Raw genomic sequence first — 18,434 nt, 5'->3', positions numbered from 1 at the left:
CTACACTGGGAAATTTTTCTGTTGCAACTTTTGCACCCTTCCTTCATTTTGACGCAGATTTTCCCAAGAATAATTTGTATTTTCTTTAACAATGCTTCCTTCACTCAGTACCTTTAACCATGTTCAATAAAGGGGGATAACAATATGAAAGTGGAAAATAGCCATCATAAAAAGCCTCTATTTTTATTTGAATTTTTAAGGGTTTACTTTTACAGTCATAAAACTTTTGGAACTACATGCAAACTTTTGGGTCTATGTAGGTATTTTTCTGATGGAGCTATAATATCATGATGTTGGGACTTCCCTGGTGCCTCAGATGGTAAAGAATCTGCCTGCAATGAGGGAGACCCAGGTTCAATCCCTGGGTCAAGAAGATCCCCTGGAGAAGGGAATGGCTACCCACTCCAGTATTCTTGCCTGGAGAATTCCATGGATATAGGAACCTGGCAGGCTACAGCCCATAGGGATGCAGAGTCAGACACACTGAGCGACTAAAACACACGAGTAAAAAAGGTTATAAATTGTCACATATGGATGGATTGTGGAATAAAGAACAAAGAAACCACAAGCGGGATATTTATACATTTATTTATAATGAAATTATGATCTAAATATTTACAACATATAGGAAACCAGAGGATACGTTTATACAAAGCCAGTCTGCAAAGTATTCAAATGTGCAAAAACGACAGTTCAGTATCTCAAACTACTCCTGGTTCAGCAGACTAGCTCCTTCACTTTCACACATCAATATTTGATACAAAAAAGTTCTTTTGGCAAAACCTGTAATGCCAAGAAAAAGGACAAGTTGCAATTTCAGTCACTAAGTCCACCATTCTATTCCAAGCAGTCAAATCTCTCTATTTTTAGCTGCAACCAGTTCTCAGAGAGACAGACCATTGGATGTCATTTCTGTGATGAGTTCTGACCAGCTTTTGATCAAGTAATTTTCTCAGACCCAGTTGAAGACAAGGAGCTTAGACGGGCAGTAAAAACAGCAATGGCTATCTGAGACAAGAGTGCCTGAAAGGTACCAGCTTTGGATCATCCCAATGGAAAAAATCCTTCAATATCCCAGGATTCAGCTATATCCAACAGTTCTGCATTAGTAAAACTGCATTTTCCAAAACAAAGAATCCAAAAAATGAAATAGGGATGAGGAGGTTTTTAGATTTAAGTACTGAAAGGAAAGGATGGTCTTAAAATCATTTCCCCACTAATAAATAGTAAGGCTTTGTTTGGAACCAGTTATTATCAAAATTGATCAAACAGTAGTAAAATACAAATAAAACTTGCTTTATGTCAGAATAGGGGCTATTCATTTGGAAAAGATTGGACCAGGTCAAGGGTATATCGAAATGACCCTGTTGAACAAGCACATTTCACCAACTGTTAAAAAGCTTAAGACAAATTTGTAATTCTAAGTAAATTTTAACAGATGCTATGTCACTGCAGAAATAAGGATTTTCTTTAAAAAAGAATGGAAACCCTTTAAGAAAGGGCACACTCATCACTGACTTTTTTTCCCCCCATCACTGACTTCTGCAAAAGTCCAAGATGGTTCCCCATACAGGCCCCCGAGTCTTATTAAATCAAATGCATGCATTATTGCTAGAGAGTCACCAAGGCTCAAATCTCTGCTCCACTGTTGCCTATGGAGCCATCCAGAATGGCATCTGTTGTTTAGCTCGTGGTTGTGATGAAGGATACTGATATCCCAAACTCCAGCCCTGTGGAAAACTACTTGCATTTTTATGACCTCCGTGTTCCTCCTCTTCGTCAGATGAATCTGCAGCGTAAGCCACCAAGCCAAACCCCTTCTCTGTAGTTTTCATTTTCTTGACTGGATAATCTAGAAGAGAGAAAAATAACCCCAACCCCATTCCCCACCAAGAAGAAAAAAAAAAAAAGATAATACCATAAATTCGTTAATTAAAAAAAAGATGTTAATTGTGGTTAGTTGGACACCATTTTGAGGTCACAGGGTCAATGGTCACCCAAAAACGTTGAAGATCACACGAAAAACAGCACCAGCATCAGCAAATCCACCAGAACCATGTAAGAAAACAGAGAAAGAAAAAAGAAACACACACACAAAAAAAAAAGGAAAAAAAAAAAAGGAAAGTTAGCAAGTAAGTCTCTGGAGTCTAATATTTCACCTTTAAAAAGTTAAAAGAAGAAAAGAAAAAAATGTATTTTCTTCTGTTCATTTTTATGACTATAGGCAAAGAACAAAAAACTAATCCCATTTATGGACCTCTCCAAATTTAGAGTTCTGAGATACTAAGAAGCAACATTTTAAAAAAGACACTGGTTGACCATTCCCAACTAATAAATAAGAGATATAAGGTGAGAGGTAGCTCAGCTCCCAACACAAAAATCTTTTTAGTCTGCATCAGGTTACCTCCAGGTAGTCAAACAACAAAGGCAACAAAATTTTGAAATGACCTACCAATCATTACTTTTTCCTAAATGTCACTGATGCTATGTATAAAATGTAAGTCGACTGACTCTTTTCTAGACACACGTCGGTTGAAAATAAAAGGCTGTGTAACTATATGATGTCCTTATAAACAAACAAACAAAAAAAAGTATTCTCATTAGCCAACAGATTATAGAGGTTGGATTAAACACCTGAATAAGTCAACCTGAATGAATATCAGATTAGAAAACTAATAGCTTAAGACCAGTCTTAGCCATTCCCTTGCTCCCCCAGCTACACCTTACTCACCATGACTCCCTGTTAAAGTCCCAGACCCATTCCTTTCGTCAGACTCTGTTTTTATTCCAGTCACTGGAAAGGCTGGTGGAGGCATCAACTGCCTGTTAAAAGTTAAAAATAATTTTTGACACATTCAACCTTTCCAGTATATAAGAAGTTGAATAACAATACAATCTGCAAATAAAAGTTCATTTTAACCATTAATTTCAGCCCTTTCTACCTGACACCCTATTCTTCAAGCTATTATCAAGTTGTAAGATTAGGAAATTTCCTGGCAGTCCAGTGGCTAGGACTCAACACTTTCACTGCAGTGCCCCGGGTTCAACCCCTGGTCAGGGAACTAAGATCTCATAAGCCACACAGTGTGGCCATAAACAAAAGTTGTAAGATTATAAAGATATAATAGAATGAGTAAATAAACAGAAATTAAAGTTGTAATAGGGAACTATATTTAACATTATGGAATAATTTCAAAGGGAAAAGAATCTGGAAAAAAAAAAAAAGGTATGTATGTACAGCAAGTGAATTGCTTTGTTGTACACTTAAAACTAATGCAACATTATAAACTATACTTCAAAATAAAAGAAAAAAAATGTCCCAACTGTCCTGTTTGAATATGCCTTTGTATACTTTCAACTACTGTAAAACATGGTATATCCACTAATGGGATTTGCCAATCACAGCACATATTTCTAGGCAATTTATATGAAATGATGCATCAAGAATTAAAGTATGGAAAAAAAAAAAAAAGAAAGTACGATATTCTTATGGAAAAGAAAACCAGAATGAATGAATATGAAAGAATGAACTGCTGTGATGAAAACCAGCTCCATCTTGTAAAGGCTGACATAACACAGGAGAGAATCCAAGCCCTGGGTGGTAGGCTGGACTCTCATTCAAGTACCTCCATCCATGATATTCTATGATTCTACGTAGCAAAAATGATTTCATTGTGTAATACTTCTCTTACTGTCTATCCTCAGTAAAATGGCTAAGACACAGACAAAAAAAAAGGAAAGGAAGATACCTGAATAATCAAGTACTGAACTATTCAAGGCTGAGTATGAGTGATTCTAAGACTGTGTAAGGGATATCATCGTATTTTCCATTACTGCACCCACTACAATGAACAGATTATTTGATCCAAATGATTTCATTGTTTAACATGGGTGCTCATAGCAACACTCATTATTCACATTAAGACATTCGAACAGATCCATATAATTATGTTCCAACTAACTTACCTGTCCCTCTCTCGCTCTTTGCCTGAGGAACTTGCCGGCTTCGATCCTGCACCTTCAATCTCATTCTGACTGGAGAAGCCTGTACCTAAATTAGTCATATGAATGGGTCCATGCTATGAGCAGAAAAATACAGTGGCATTAGCAAATCTACAACTGCTGTATTGACTTTAGCTCCTTAACGTAACTGTCAAGTGCCTCATCTTTCTGATAAACTGCAGAAAGCTGTACTACATAGCTCTCTGGGATTTGGAGTTAACTATACTCAGAGCACAGACTATTACTTTTCTCTGTAGGACTTGGCCAGAGATTTTGTGCTTCATTATGCTATGTCTTTATGTTTTCAATTATCTATGACTTAACTGGTTTGTATAAATCTAGTTATAAACTATAAAAATGCTCCAAAGAATGTTTGGTTCAAAGAATGCTTCAGAGGATTCTGGCAAAGTACTTCTCTGGGTAAAACAAGACTGTACCAAAACTATGTATTTTAATAATCTAGAAAGACTCATCAGTGAATGAGTTTATAATCACATCCATGCACAGAATCACTGCATTTCTGGCTATCGTTTTTTCCGGGGTGTAGGAATTGGAGAATGACACCACCCTCTTGTTTAGCAAGGAGAAAAAGAACAGTGCCAAGGTTTTAAATACAAACCATATATTGGTACAGTAACAGTTCTTCCCTACTCATTTCACTACAAGCTGTAAGAGGCTTTCAAGAGTCTGCTGTATAAAGAGGAAGTGCAGAATTCTACAGAACTTCCAGATGCTAGTCATAGGCGACTTCTCTCTAGGTGGAGAGATTTTATTCTCTTATCACACTGACCCAAAGACAAAACCCACTCAAAGGGAATCACCCTTGGCTTAACTTAATCCCTAAGGATAAATATCTTATTTAAATGGATTCCAGAATGCAGAAATCCTAGTACTGGGAGGACAGTTGTCACAGATGTGAACTTATCTTTCTTTAAAGGGAGAATACAGTAAGATAAGATGAGAAAAGTAAGATAGGATATTTTATTTAACCTGGTATCCAAGAAGTCCAGATTCTCGTTCATCTGGCAGCTCCTCTGTGAATCGCCTCTTCTGTGCCTGGGGCTGACTTGGGAGTGGGGGCTGGGGCTGGGGTGGGGGCTGGGGGCCAGCAGGCAAGGCAGTTTTGACAGGAGCAGCAGGAATAAAAGGCCCACTCATCGGACTCTGGGACCAAAACAAACCAAGGAGGAAAAAGTGTGAGAATGCCCAACTAACAAATAACTAAAGGATGCTTACAATATACTTTAGTGATCAATATGATGCATATAAATCTTTCATCTTCTGGTCCTAAGTTTCCTTCAAGTATAATTTGGTAACAGTATCACCTAGTCTTCCTACCTTCATGCCAGCGAACATCAAATTGAAAAACTCTACAATGTTTTGAACTCTCAGGAAAAACCTGCTGCACATTTTTGCCATTAGGAGCAAACATGATCATGAACAAACAATAGACACTGCAGTCACTTACTTAGTTCAGAAGTTCTCAAGCAAGAACATTCTCTTATTTAAAGCCCTTTAATCAATGTAATTAGCTCTTTCTGGATCATAAATGCTGCTAAGGCTTGTGTGGCAAATGCAACTTCATCTATCACTTCCATGGGTAAACTATATCAAGAACAAGTACAATAGTTTTAAGAGGTTGTTCCGAAAAGGAAAAGATAGATATATTAGAGAAAACAAGCACTTCTAAAAGGAAAACTTTCATTAATAATAGCTAATATTTATTGACTGCTTACTTAATCCTTGCAACTCTGGGATATAATGATTATGCCATTTTATATACAAAGAAAACTAAAGCCTGGATAGATTAAGTTCTCTGCCAAGATCACACAGCTCAAAAATGGGGAAGCATCATGGACCCTGCCAGTCTCTCTAAACCCATACTCTTAACCATTCTGCTATATTGCTTCCCAGTTACAAGAGAATGTGGCTCAAACCTGTAGAACGATAGCTCTGCCTAAATATAAGGTAAAATAATTACGACTAGGGGACCACAAACAGAATTGAGTTCATAAACCTATTTTTGGTTTCACTGTACAACCGCTTTCAGTGCTCTCAGCCCACAGGTAAAGAGACTGGGCAATGGTTCGAGGCTGTTTTCTCTGGCATGGGTACACTATGAGAGGCCCACCAAGGAGGACCTGCCATAAATCCATTACCATGCTTTCGTTAGTCTTTCCCCTGACTCTAAGAAGAAGGGTACATAATCTAAATGAGCTGGCTACTTAATCTTTTCCTAAAATTCTAGCTTCTTTCCTAGCTTGAGAAACATATACCAGCATTTATAATCCTTTCATTTAGGAAGCTCACATACCTCTTGGCCTAGAACACCTGTATATGATATATTTCTTCTGAGATTAGCAAATCAGTTCCAATCACTTAGATGAGTGTGGTATGCCAGCCCTAATCCATGAGAACTTTAACACTGCAAAGCCCAGGACAGGTAAACTATGATTCAGGCCTGCTGTTTTTGTAAATCAAGTTTTATTAGAACATGGTCACACTCATCCATTTCCTAGTGTAGCGATGGATTTTCCGCTACAGCAAGAGTGCAGTAGTTATGGCAGAAACTGTATGGCCCCCGAAGCCTAAGATATATATCTTCCAGCCCTTCGTGAAAAGCTCGACAACTTGTGCTCTAAAGCAGTATTTAGTGGCAAAAGTTATAAAACTGTAAACTTTAGAATAAATATACACATGTATACACTATTCCAAAGTATTCAGGTAGTTCAACGGTGGGAACACAGGAAGAAACACCTCGAATTCTAATTGCTTCCAAATAATACCCCCACCTTTCCACCCCCTCCCTGCCCCGCTTTTTCCTAATTCACCAGTCTCATATTCCACATCCTGGTATCCTACCTGTCCAGTGCTAGCTGGAGGCTGCACTTGTGTTATCGGGTATTGTGTTGGCACAGGTGGAACTCCAGTGGGCAGTGCTGGCAAGACTCCAGGTGCCAGAGAGACAGCTGGTGGCACTATACTTGGCACTCCGTAAGGAGGCTGGACTGGCTGCTGAGGAGGGGGAACAACAGGGTAACCAGACTGATAGCCATTGGATGGATAATATGGTGGCTGAGGAGGGACACTACTTATAGCAGAGGGTTGTGTATAGCCTGAGGGGGAAGAAAAAAAGTGTTTAATCAGCTGCAGCAGAACGAGACATTTTAGCCGAAAATTAAACTTAATCTCTAGGGAAGAAAACTACTGAGGCACAAATGGCTTTCCAAATTACCCTAAGTTAAAGGGAATATCATTAGTGCCCTGGCACAGTTACTTTAACTTCGCATATCTTACTTTATTCATTAATATCACTACCAAAATACTTTTTAAACACTTCAAGACATACACACCTGGTAAGGGTACAGCAGTATTGATCTGATTCACAAATCTAGAGTACTCAGCATGAACCTGCAAAGTGAAGGGGACACAAATCAATATGGAGCAGTCTCAATTCACTCAGTATATATAAGGATATGTAATTCTAGGATCAAAGCAAATTAGAAGCCAAAACATCTCCATCAGTGTTTCAATCAAATTTATTAGACTTGTTTAATCTAAATTCTAGGGCCTCCCAGGTAGCCTAGTGGTAAAGAATCTGCCTGCCAACGCAGAAGACATGGGTTAGATTCCCTGGGTCAGAAAGATCCCCTGCAGGAGGAGATGGTAACCTACTCCAGTATTCTTGCTGGGAGAATCCCACGGACAGAGGAGTCTGGTGGGCTGCAGTCCATGGGATCACCAAGGGTCAGACACAACTGAGCACACACAAACACTTAATTTTAATAAGGCACACCAATAAATCACTAACCCAGGTTTGGGGAACAAGAGACATGGACAACAGGAGCACCCTAAGAGAAATGAAAGTCACTCAGTTATGTCTGACTCTGCGAGCCCATGGACTACAGGAATTCTCCAGGCCAGGATACTGGAGTGGGTAGCCTTTTCCTTCTCCAGGGGATGTTCCCCAACCCAGGAATCGAACCAGGGTCTCCCACATTGCAGGAGATTTTTTTATCAGCTGAGCCACAAGGGAAGCAATTTGAGGGGAGCATCCTAACCCCCCCAAATTGACCCAATTCTAGGGTAGAAAATCATTCACAGAGCCACAGAAATTAAGCAGTTAAGATATTTCTAAGTTTTCTGTTTAACTGTAGAGAAACCGTTCATTCATTTACTGGGTAATTTGCTCTCAAGAGTTCATGGTTTAATGAAGGTTTATTACCTCTTCGATACAGTTCTTCATCATAAGGATCTTCCTAAGTCTAACTTTAAGATGAGGAACTGGTTAAGAAGTTATATGATACAAGGGTTGATAAATCAGATTACCTTACAAAAGCAAAGAAAACAACCACTTCATCCTGAGATGCCTGATACCAAATTCCTTAAATTACCAAATAACTCAAGATTGAACATATTCAACCCCTTGAACCTTATTTCCTTTAGGTGCTATAAAAAATCCTATGGTTTTAACTTCTGGTTATTTGATTACAGAATAAACAGAATGAATAATCAAAGAAGCCCAAAGGATACCCCAAAGGATAACTAGTTTTCAACTATGATAACTCAACCCATACTTCATCTAAAGCTAGTATCAAATTTGGAATTCAGATCATAAACAACCTGACCAGGATTAACAGCAGTATTTAAATAACTGACAACCCTGAGATTGTATGATACTATACAGTGGAATGTCATACTGAAACAGCTCCTAAAGAAGAGATGCAAGTCAACAGTGACCCTGGCTGGGGGAGTCTGACTTCCTTACAGAGAAGATCAGTTGCTGGAATAATGCAGTAGTTTGAAGTGTCGTTCTCACCTCCTACCAAATTTATGACTGCCAAAAACACCGGAATATGACCTTGTTTGTAAACAACATCTTTACAGATGGAGATCATTAAGTTGCAGTCATGCTGGATAAGGGTGGACCATAAAATCAATTTCCTCCTCCTTATGAGAGACACAGGAAAGGCCAGGTGAAGATGGAGGCAGAGTTAAGCTGACCCAAGGCAAAGAATGCCAAGGACTGCAGGTTAATTATTAACAAGCTAGTTGAGAGGAATGGAATGAATTCTCCCTTGGAGCCTTCAAAAGGAACCAAGCTTGCCCACACCTTGATTTTGGACTTCTGGCTTCCTGAACTGTGAGAGAATAAAGGTCTGCGGTTTTAAGTCATCTGGTTTGTGGGAATTTGATAGGGGAGGTCTAGGAAACTCATACAGGTAGAAAAATAACTAAGACACAGTCCAAGATGGCAGTAGATCTTCTAAATGAGTTTCAGACAGATAAATGTAACTTACTGTTTGCAAGAGATTCTCACAGAGCTTCTTGGCAGCAGCTAGGCCTTCTGGTTTGGGATGACTGTTAAGACATAAGAACCAATAAATTTGAAGCAGAGAAAAAGATACAGAATTCTGCTTCCACTTTGTATGCTGTTTTATAAATGCAGTATAGTCAATGTAGCACAAATCTAAGTTTCTAAATATTACAAAACAGAAACACAAAAATAGTACTTAAGCCCTTCAAGATATAACTAATATCATTACCACAAATGTCATGGTCTCCTTTGAGTAATGGTATTTCTTGATATAAACAAAATCTACTTAAAGATCACTAAAATTATTTTAAAATGTATTAATATTGTCATAGGTTTAAATGAAAGTTATTTTCGGCTTACTGCAGCTCATTTTATGATCACAGACTCTTATAAAACCCAAAGATGTAAATACTAAAAAATCCAATCACACCTCTACTTCAGTTTTTATTAATTACAAAGTGATTACTGCTATTATTTACTTAAGTTCCTAATGCTATTACGTATTAAGCTCATATTCTCTTGCTCCTCTTGAGTCATTTCTGCCTGTACTGATCAGCTGACAAGTATCTAAATGTCCTTGGCCCTATCCATCCATACCTGATGTAAATGTACATAGGTTCAAAAGCCTCTCGGCCAGATGCTGGCTCAATGCAGCCTGAGCCTTTCCCTCGTAGGAAGACTTTGGCACCTGTTTCAATCTGAATGTGCTGCAAATAGGTGCAGCCTGGACCTTCCACTTTCTCTTTGACATTAAAAGTGGGCACAGCATGTTCAAGACCCACGAATAATTTATCTTGAACATAATGCATCTGCAGAAGAACAGAATACCTCTAATTAAAACAGAATACACAAATAAATCCTTAAAATGAAAATTATTAGGCAAAATACTTTAATCCTCCAGATACTTTCAATCACTTCCAGAATAAAGACCCTCCCTCCTTAATTCCTACCATGAACCTAAAAAATAAACCCTATCAAGTTGCTTAAACACAAACTACATATTCCATGTACATACCTACAACAACATTAACATCTTACTCTGTTCAGTGAAATCTATTTAAAAAGTGAAAACCCAAGATTCAATACTGAGAAGGTATATCCACTTACTGTATAAGAAATAGCAAAGACAGTTTCCTGTAAAACTGGAGTAGAATGTCGGGTAGTACAGTCAACCCTGTGATATTCTGTAACACACGGAGGGCTGCTCTCTCCAACCCTTTTTTTCTAGGAGGATTGTATCAGCAGAGTCTTGCTTCATCAGACTCAGCCTTCTTAGTCCTCCAGTTAAGTCTACTAATGTAAACCAAACCACTAACTTCAAAATGCATAATATGTGCACTCTTTGATCTGTCAGTCCCTTTTCTACATCAGCCACGAACTGGCACTTGCCATGGGTGCTTACCATCTTCCTCTACAAGGATTAAATCATGTGCTGCTGCCACTGCTGACCTTCAATACCCTCTGAAAGGAGTTCAGGGTGGAGAATAGAAATGAGGCACTCTTGCACTCCCAGAAAACTGGCAGGACAGGTCTTCAGATAGCTAGCTATTCTCAAGAGCTGATTCTATGACTCTTAATTTTTACATCTTCTTGTACCTAGAAAAGCACTAAAATCCTTCACGGTAATGACTATTTCTCGTGACTAGCAGAAGCTTTATGAGACCAGAAGAACTTTCTAAAAAATAAACATGCTTAATTACATGTACTCCCAGTTTACCAAAATCACATATATACTGTCCCTCCCCTCTATCTTTCGGGAACAGTCTCTGAGAATTATTTGAGGTACTATCTCCCGGGCTACAGTTTTCATACTGGTCCAAATAAAACTTAACTCTCAACTCTCATGTTATGCATTTTCTTTTAAGTTGACATCTAGAACGTATCAATATAAAGAGATGTGTGTTCAGATGCTCACCACCTCTCAGTAACCTAAATGGTCCATTAATAGAATTATCAAAGGGGGTAACTTTTAGGTTGCAACTTCAGGGTTTTATTTTTGTCTTCATACTCCCTATAGTATTTGGTATATATCATTTTTACAGAAATGATAACACTGTTAATGATATCTCCATAAAACATACCCCTGACTGGAAGGGAGGCTTCTGGCTAACAGCTGGAGACAGCTGTGCAATGGGTGCTGGCTGGTGATAGACAGTGACTGTTGCACCGTTAAAAGTTGGACTTGTCCCTGTTGCAGCTTTGACTACCCCGTTGGTAATAATTTCTTTGATTCGGTTTACAGCTCCTAGGGAAAAACACAGCCAGTAAGGTACTACACAAAAGAAATGAACAAACAGATAAACAACAATGATAAACACAGGCCAATCCTCAGTTACTTGTGTTTTTAATCCATTTTATAGATTATCCAAATATATTCATGAGTAGTTCATAAAGAAGAGTGAGAACAGCCATCAGGAACAAACAGTTTGCCAACTTATTACGTATAATACTTTTTCAAAAAGAGCAGTGTGTGAGTCAAAACAATTACTTACTGTCCACTAATTCCCGTGTCTGGCCCTGAACATGAAGATACAATGGACGATCCCTATAAAGAGAAATATTAAAATGATAATAGTAAGCTGGTCACAACCAAAGGGTCAAATGGGTCACCAAACCTAATCTGTATCACTCATATGTTTCCAAATAAGTAAAGGAGACCATATACATGAAAATGGCTGTTGCTAGTAAAATTTCTAAGAACATGGTTTTATAGCTGGCGAATGAATACACTTTGCTGGCTGCTTATAGTAAATGGGCCCACACAGGAATCAAATATGCTCTTATAGGCTCATGAACATTAATCTCTAGTCTTCTGGATAACCCAGTGTTTGAGAACAGAATTTCTTTCTGTTGGCTGTCGAGTAAGTTATGGGCAAATGGGCTCTTGGCTATCCAACCTAATGTGACAAGGGTGGTGGCATATATATACATATATATACACATATATACATATGTATACACACACGTATATTTCTTCAAGTGGGCAGCAACTACTGAAGCCCACACACCTAGAGCCCATATTCTGCAACATGAGAAGCCATCACAATGAGAAGCCCATGCACCGCAACAAAGAGTAGCTCCTACTTGCTGCAACTAAAGTCCAACGAAGACCCAATACGGCCAAAAATAAAACAAAACAAAACCATAAACTCACTTAAACTGTGATTATAATAATAAAGTGATCAACAATCATACTAATAAAAAGCTGTAGGCCAAATATAACTGTGTTTAAAGAGAAAATGTTTAAAATAGCAACCAGCACATATACAAGGTTAAAATACAGTCTTAGTTTGGGGTAGAAAGCAAATTGTGCCTCCTAATTATATTTAGTTTAAGCCAATATGAAAAATGTTGCACTGCCTGAATACCTGCCCTCAAAAACTGGATAATGGAAGTAATGAAACTAAACTGAGATGAAACATTTATATGGACAACGTACAACCTATAATCATCTCAGTGGTAATAAAGAATCTGATAAAAGGATTTTTCTAAAAGGGAGATTATGACAAAGTAGGAACCCACTTGTGGGGGGGGAATATTTCCATAGAAAAAAATTTAGATATACATTAAATATTAACAACTACTGTCTTCTTTCATAGTTTACTCTTATTTCCTCCAGTACAAGCATTAATTGTGAAGTAAAAAACCAAACAGCAAAAGGAAAGAAACAGCTGCCAATACTTCTTACATCTGTTTTGAGATGTCTCAAATTCTTCTATAAAGTGAGTGCATGCACACACGCGTGTGTATAGCTACTAACCAAACATGTACACATATTCCCTACAAATGACAAATATGAAGCTCATGTGAGTCCTACGTCCAACTCTTCCCCAAAGTATAGGATATGCATACATACCCTGGTCCTACTTTGGCCTTCTCCTCAGTTGTCATGAACCTCCCTCGAGTTGACACTGCAGCCCCACTAAGTCGGCTGATCTAAAAAGCAAACAATGCATTAGATGATTTGGCAATTCATTAAGTTCAATGACAGGCAGCAGGATAGATTTTCCCCATTTATTCACTCCATCAATAAGCAGGAGTGAGTTCTCTCCTATTATCTGAAATTTTAATTTTATTGTTTCTTATCCAAACTAACTCAAGGAATTCACCCCATCTGTTTCTTTACCTTCACAAGTAAGTTCTTTCACAGTTAAACCCAATCCTGACTTTGCTGACCCAAAACCACTAATAAAAAATCTGACTCCTGTTTGTGTTTAAAGGCCTTGTTTTCCTGACACTGCATCCACCCACCACCTTTCCCATAGAGGCCCAACATCTCCATACCTCATCTTGAGTCTGTCCTCGGGTCAGCAAGTTCCTACATGTGAGAGGCACATCATTGATCTCTACTTCAGCCACCACCAGGTCATCCTTGCTTTTATTGCTAGTTAGGCCTTTGCCAGGGGCCTGAAGCTGTAACAGGAGAAATTACATTAAAAAGTTCATATGATGAAATAATCACTTTGCTGTTCAGTTTATTTATTTATTTATTTTTTTGCTGTTCAATTTAAAACGATACCTTCCCAAGTGCCACTAACTCCTTACCAATCCCCTCTACCTAGCAAACACACCTGGAAATATTACTTGGTCATTAATCATAAACAAAATAAAAAGCAAACAAAACCTCCATAAAATGACACCAAGTACAGTCAATTTACTTGAAGGCCATCATTAGATATCTTTGTAACCTTGGCCCTGTGTGCATTTTTATGACCACATGATTACAGAAATGCTATGGACTAAAAGCTGCAATCTCCAAAAGGAAAATTAAAGGCCAAGTTATGATGCTTTACTGCTCAATTAGATAGCTATAGGTGTAGTAAAATATAAGGTAGGGTAGAGTCCATGCACAACCTGAGCCCTCACACATCTCATCTGTGTAATAGAAAGCTGCCTGTGTGCCAAAACTACGGTTGCAATGTGACCTACACAACATAAAAAAATTCTATTCCTACAGAAACCTCAGAAATCCTTATATTGTATCCAGTTCACATTCCATAACTCTCTATTAAGGAAGAACAAAGAGAATGAATGAAAAGACAAGATTCTAAAACCTGACTGTTTTCTCTCAATTTAAACTATGGGCAAATCCACAAGACTGTAAAATCAACTATACTTTAATAAAAAAATAAAATGGAAAAAAATGGTGTAGAGCAGAAATTAGCATAACTTTGTAAATCAACTATAATTTTTAAAAGTTAATAAAATAGGAAAAATTAAAAAATAAACTACAGGGAATTCCCTGGTGGTCTCGTGGTTAGGATGCAAAGCTTTCACTGCTGGGGGCCTGGGTTTAATCCCAGGTTGGGGAATTAAGATCCCACAAGTTGTGTGTCATGGCCCCCTAAAATAATTAAAATAAACTACAGGTAACTCCAGATAGCTCAATTTGAGTGTTATCTCAAAAACTTTAACCTCAAGATAGCCTTCCCCAACCCTTAGTTGCCGTGGACAGCACAAGGAAGGTAAAATACAGATTATTTATTTGCACATTAGGTATTTTTTAAATGTGGAAGTAAACTAAACTCAACAATATCTCTTTTCCTTTACTGACTTTCAGAATGCATTTACACACCTTATCTCACTGAATCCTTATACCTTTAAAGGTACGTATCAAGTGTTGTCCAAAAGAACTTTGTTTTCCACTTGCCAGTCCAATATGGGGGCCGCCATCCACACATCGACTGAGCACTTGAAATGGGCAACATGACTGAGGAACTAAGTCTTAAAATTTATAACCAGTAACTGGGGGTTCTAGGTTTCATACGTAGGCATTCTGATTCTAAATCCAGTACTCATGCACCATGCTGCCTTCTGCTGGGTTCAATTACCATTTGAGAGATTACTTTTTTAAAGGAAAAAATGAGTCTAAATGAGTAACATCAATATTAACAATTTTAACATTCAAGCATCCATCTCTATCAATGTGCTTTTAGTATTTTCTTCTAGATTTTAGAAAGAAATAATTGACTCACAGGGATCTTTTCAACCAAAAAAATACAATGAATAACAAACTTCCAATTCGCTCAAAGTTTTCACCAAATCCACAGAACTCAAGCATTAAAACATCCACACAGTTTCTGGCCTACTGATAAATGATGTTATCTTATTGACAAAGTGGAAGGCTGAGGAATTTCATTTTCTTTCTTCCCCCAGCCCACCCAGCTTTACTGAAGTACAACTGACAAAACTGTAAACATTTAAGGTGTACAATGTTACATTTTGATATAGACATATACACACAGTGTGAAATAATTACCACAAACACACTAATTAACATATCCATCACCTCACATGCATTGCATTTTCAAGCAGAACTCTTCACAGCTACCAAGGAAGGCAATTTTAATTAAACCAAAATAATTGTTTTTCACATGAAAACAACAACACGGGGGGGAAAAAAAAAGAAAACTACAACGGAATAGGTTGTCTTGGAACAAACTGAATTCTCCAACTCCAGAGGCTTTCAAACAAAAGCTAAACACCCAGAGTCTGAGGTGACACTGAAGTAAGGCATCTGTGTCTACCATTTACAGATCTAAGACAAGTTAACTTTCCATTCATGAACCTAATTTTCCATATTATAAACTGGTGACAATAATCCACTCCATACTTGTCGCAAGGTTGTTTTTTCCCCCTGAGCGCAAAGCATGCATTCTAGCAATATAAACAGAACTGTACTCCTTATTCTATAGGAAAATTCTTGCATTCTGCAGCAAGATAAACACTTCAAAGTTTAGACCCATTTCAGCTGTAAGCTTCTCATTATAACAAAGATTTTATAAAATGACCAAATAATTTAATGATTTGTATGAAAACAGCAAAACAACTCACATATCAATTAATCATTTTAGTTCATTTTTAACTGCACTTCAGTTAAGACAGTCATTAGATATCTGAATCTACAGCTTTTTAACTCGACACGACAATTTAAACCACGCGATTTATCTGAATTTCTCTTTTGACTTCAGGGAAAACGTACATGTTATCAAAAAACATATTACACCACTGCTTTAGACAATTATATACATAGAACTTAAACCGAACTATGTGAACTAAGTCCAATCAAACTGCCTCCTAAAAACAAATCACAAGATATCATCAAATACATTTCAAATATAAGTATCTTTAATTACTGTATTCCTGTTTTCTCTTTCATTCACCCAAATTAGGGGAGATTACAAGATTACAAAATAACCCCCATTGATACTGCAATTAGCAGAGTCCCCTCAACTTCAAATACCTTCTCAGCAGCATTCTGAGTTGGTTTCAGCTTTCCTTTAGCCATGAGCATGGCATTGATCTTGGCAGCCACAGCAGCAGCAGCATCCAAGGCTCCAGAGGGTGCAGCTGTGGAGCCCCCCGGGCTTCCCCCACTGCTGGTAACCTCCCCGCCTGGGGTCGCCGGTGGCAAAAACAGAAGGGGGGCTGGAGCTGGTTGGTCCCATTTGCTGCGACGCCTAAGGAAGTAAAAGAAAAAATATTAGGCCCCATCAAAGCTTTCAGTTATATTTTTCTCCCCTTACGACGCCTTAACACGCTATTTTCCCGCTATCATGCTCCCTTTACAATTTCGACTCTATCAGAAATGGAATTACCATCTCTCCTTACAGAGAATTTTTCTACTGCAACATTTCCCCCAATACTTCTTCCAACCTCGTTCCAGAATCTACTTCCTTTCTCCTCCGTCATCCCTATTAAGATTCCACTCTGTCCCATACGTCCTCGTTTCCGCCTCCCCCTTATTTCGGCCTTCCTAAAGTCCCTGCTTTTCTCCTCTTTCTGATCCCCGCTGGCCTTTTCCAGGGACTCCAGGCCTGCTCACCACCCTTCTCCCCAAAAGTCCGGCCCTCCAATATGTCCACTTCCCACCTCAGGGCCCTTCCACCCATAGCTGCTTCCCATGATCCCTCTGCCTCTCCTGCTCCCCACGCTCCCTGAGATGCCCTCTCCCGCGAAGCTTTACCCGCCGGCTCCAGGATGTGTCGCGCTCCCCGCGGACATGGCGACCGGGTCTGATCAACCACCCGCCAACTACTCCACTACCACCTTCCCGTCACTTCCGCCCCCAACGCCCTTACGCAGAGCCTCTTCCGGTCGTGAGGCAAAGCGGTTCCGGTGTAAACGTCTATTCCTATTGGACTCCGATTTCAAGGCATCTGGAGTTGTGGGAGCCTCTAGGGTGTGACCTTCCTGCTTGCGCCCTGCCCTTGAAAAAGATGGCTGCTAAACCTCATATTAAGGGAGAAATGTGGCAAGGAGAATTCATCTTTGCTGTGGGCAAGTTGGTAGCCTAGAAGACAATACGCATGAGTCAGGGAATTAAACAGGTTTTACCCCAAATTCACTTACATTCCTGTGGAGTCCCAGCCTCTGGCTTGGAAGAGTGCTTTCCCACGACTTTTACGAACTTCACGTTTCAGTTACATGTTTAGGGAAAAGGAAACGATTCCTCCTCTCAAAGGTCATTCCAAGAATTTTTTTTTCCATTTCTGTACGCCTAGCCCCATTTTAAGAGCGAGGCATATAAAGACAAACCAGCCGCGGATCCTCCCTTTCTGTTAGTTATAATGTGGCGGGGTAGGCACGCGGGCAATTACATAGAATAGGATTGTGTGATAAGCAAAGATGAAGGAGATACAGTGCGCAACTTGGTGGAGCTTACACGCAGGTATTTGAAAGAAACGGAAATTAAACGTCCGGGTGACGGTTGGAGGAGTGATCCAGCGTTTGTTATGAAACACCGTGTTCTGGATCTGCCTACTTACGGTTGAACTGGCCGAGTGCCGGGCGGGATCCGGAAAGCCCTTGGATACCGGCTGAGTTGATTGGGAATGCCAGAGATTACCAGCGTGTAGGGTATCTTGGAGCAGCAAGGAGTCTCTAGATTGAGTAAATGAAATATAATGGTATTTTTCAAATACGTTTACATTGTGGTAGGATTGATATTTAGTCGCGAAGTCGTGTCCAACTCTTTGTGACTCCTTGGACCATAGCCCACCAGGCTCCTCTGTCCATGGGATTTCCCAGGCATGAATACTGGAATGGGTTGCCATTTTCTTCTCCAGGGGATCTTCCCCACCCAGGAATAGAACCCACCTCTCCTGCGTTGGCA

At 39.0% G+C, this 18,434-nt stretch overlaps 1 protein-coding gene and 2 non-coding genes across 6 annotated transcripts; all 3 read right to left on the bottom strand.

Moving 5' to 3' along the window:
* Positions 1-534: 534 nt before the first annotated feature.
* KHDC4 (KH domain containing 4, pre-mRNA splicing factor) lies at positions 535-17,398 on the bottom strand. Of its 4 annotated transcripts, XM_065902352.1 has the most exons (15): positions 17,286-17,398; positions 16,563-16,779; positions 13,604-13,732; positions 13,176-13,255; positions 11,812-11,864; positions 11,401-11,564; positions 9,917-10,128; positions 9,303-9,363; positions 7,356-7,413; positions 6,865-7,118; positions 4,993-5,166; positions 3,967-4,079; positions 2,732-2,823; positions 1,749-1,852; positions 535-783 (listed from the first exon to the last, which is right to left on the bottom strand). In XM_065902352.1, the coding sequence occupies exons 1-15, from the start codon at positions 17,321-17,323 to the stop codon at positions 748-750; spliced, it is 1,785 nt and encodes a 594-aa protein (XP_065758424.1). In that variant the 5' UTR covers positions 17,324-17,398; the 3' UTR covers positions 535-747. The 4 variants fall into 4 exon arrangements, 3 of the variants coding, with proteins under 3 accessions (XP_065758424.1, XP_065758413.1, XP_065758438.1); XM_065902341.1 differs by having other exon boundaries at positions 535-1,852; XR_010658552.1 differs by lacking the exon at positions 535-783 and having other exon boundaries at positions 1,796-1,852; positions 3,967-4,051.
* On the bottom strand, positions 6,033-6,166 carry LOC136156434 (small nucleolar RNA SNORA42/SNORA80 family). Its single transcript, XR_010660988.1, has one exon. It is a non-coding gene; the product is annotated as a small nucleolar RNA SNORA42/SNORA80 family (small nucleolar RNA).
* Positions 10,470-10,604, bottom strand: LOC136156442 (small Cajal body-specific RNA 4). The gene has a single exon (XR_010660994.1). It is a non-coding gene; the product is annotated as a small Cajal body-specific RNA 4 (non-coding RNA).
* Positions 17,399-18,434: the final 1,036 nt, after the last annotated feature.

Source organism: Muntiacus reevesi, chromosome 1 (assembly GCF_963930625.1).
Source record: "Muntiacus reevesi chromosome 1, mMunRee1.1, whole genome shotgun sequence".
In the NCBI taxonomy this organism is placed as follows: Eukaryota; Metazoa; Chordata; class Mammalia; order Artiodactyla; family Cervidae; genus Muntiacus; species Muntiacus reevesi.
Note: the sequence above shows the minus strand (reverse complement) of the source record. Positions and strands in the feature narration are given on the sequence as shown.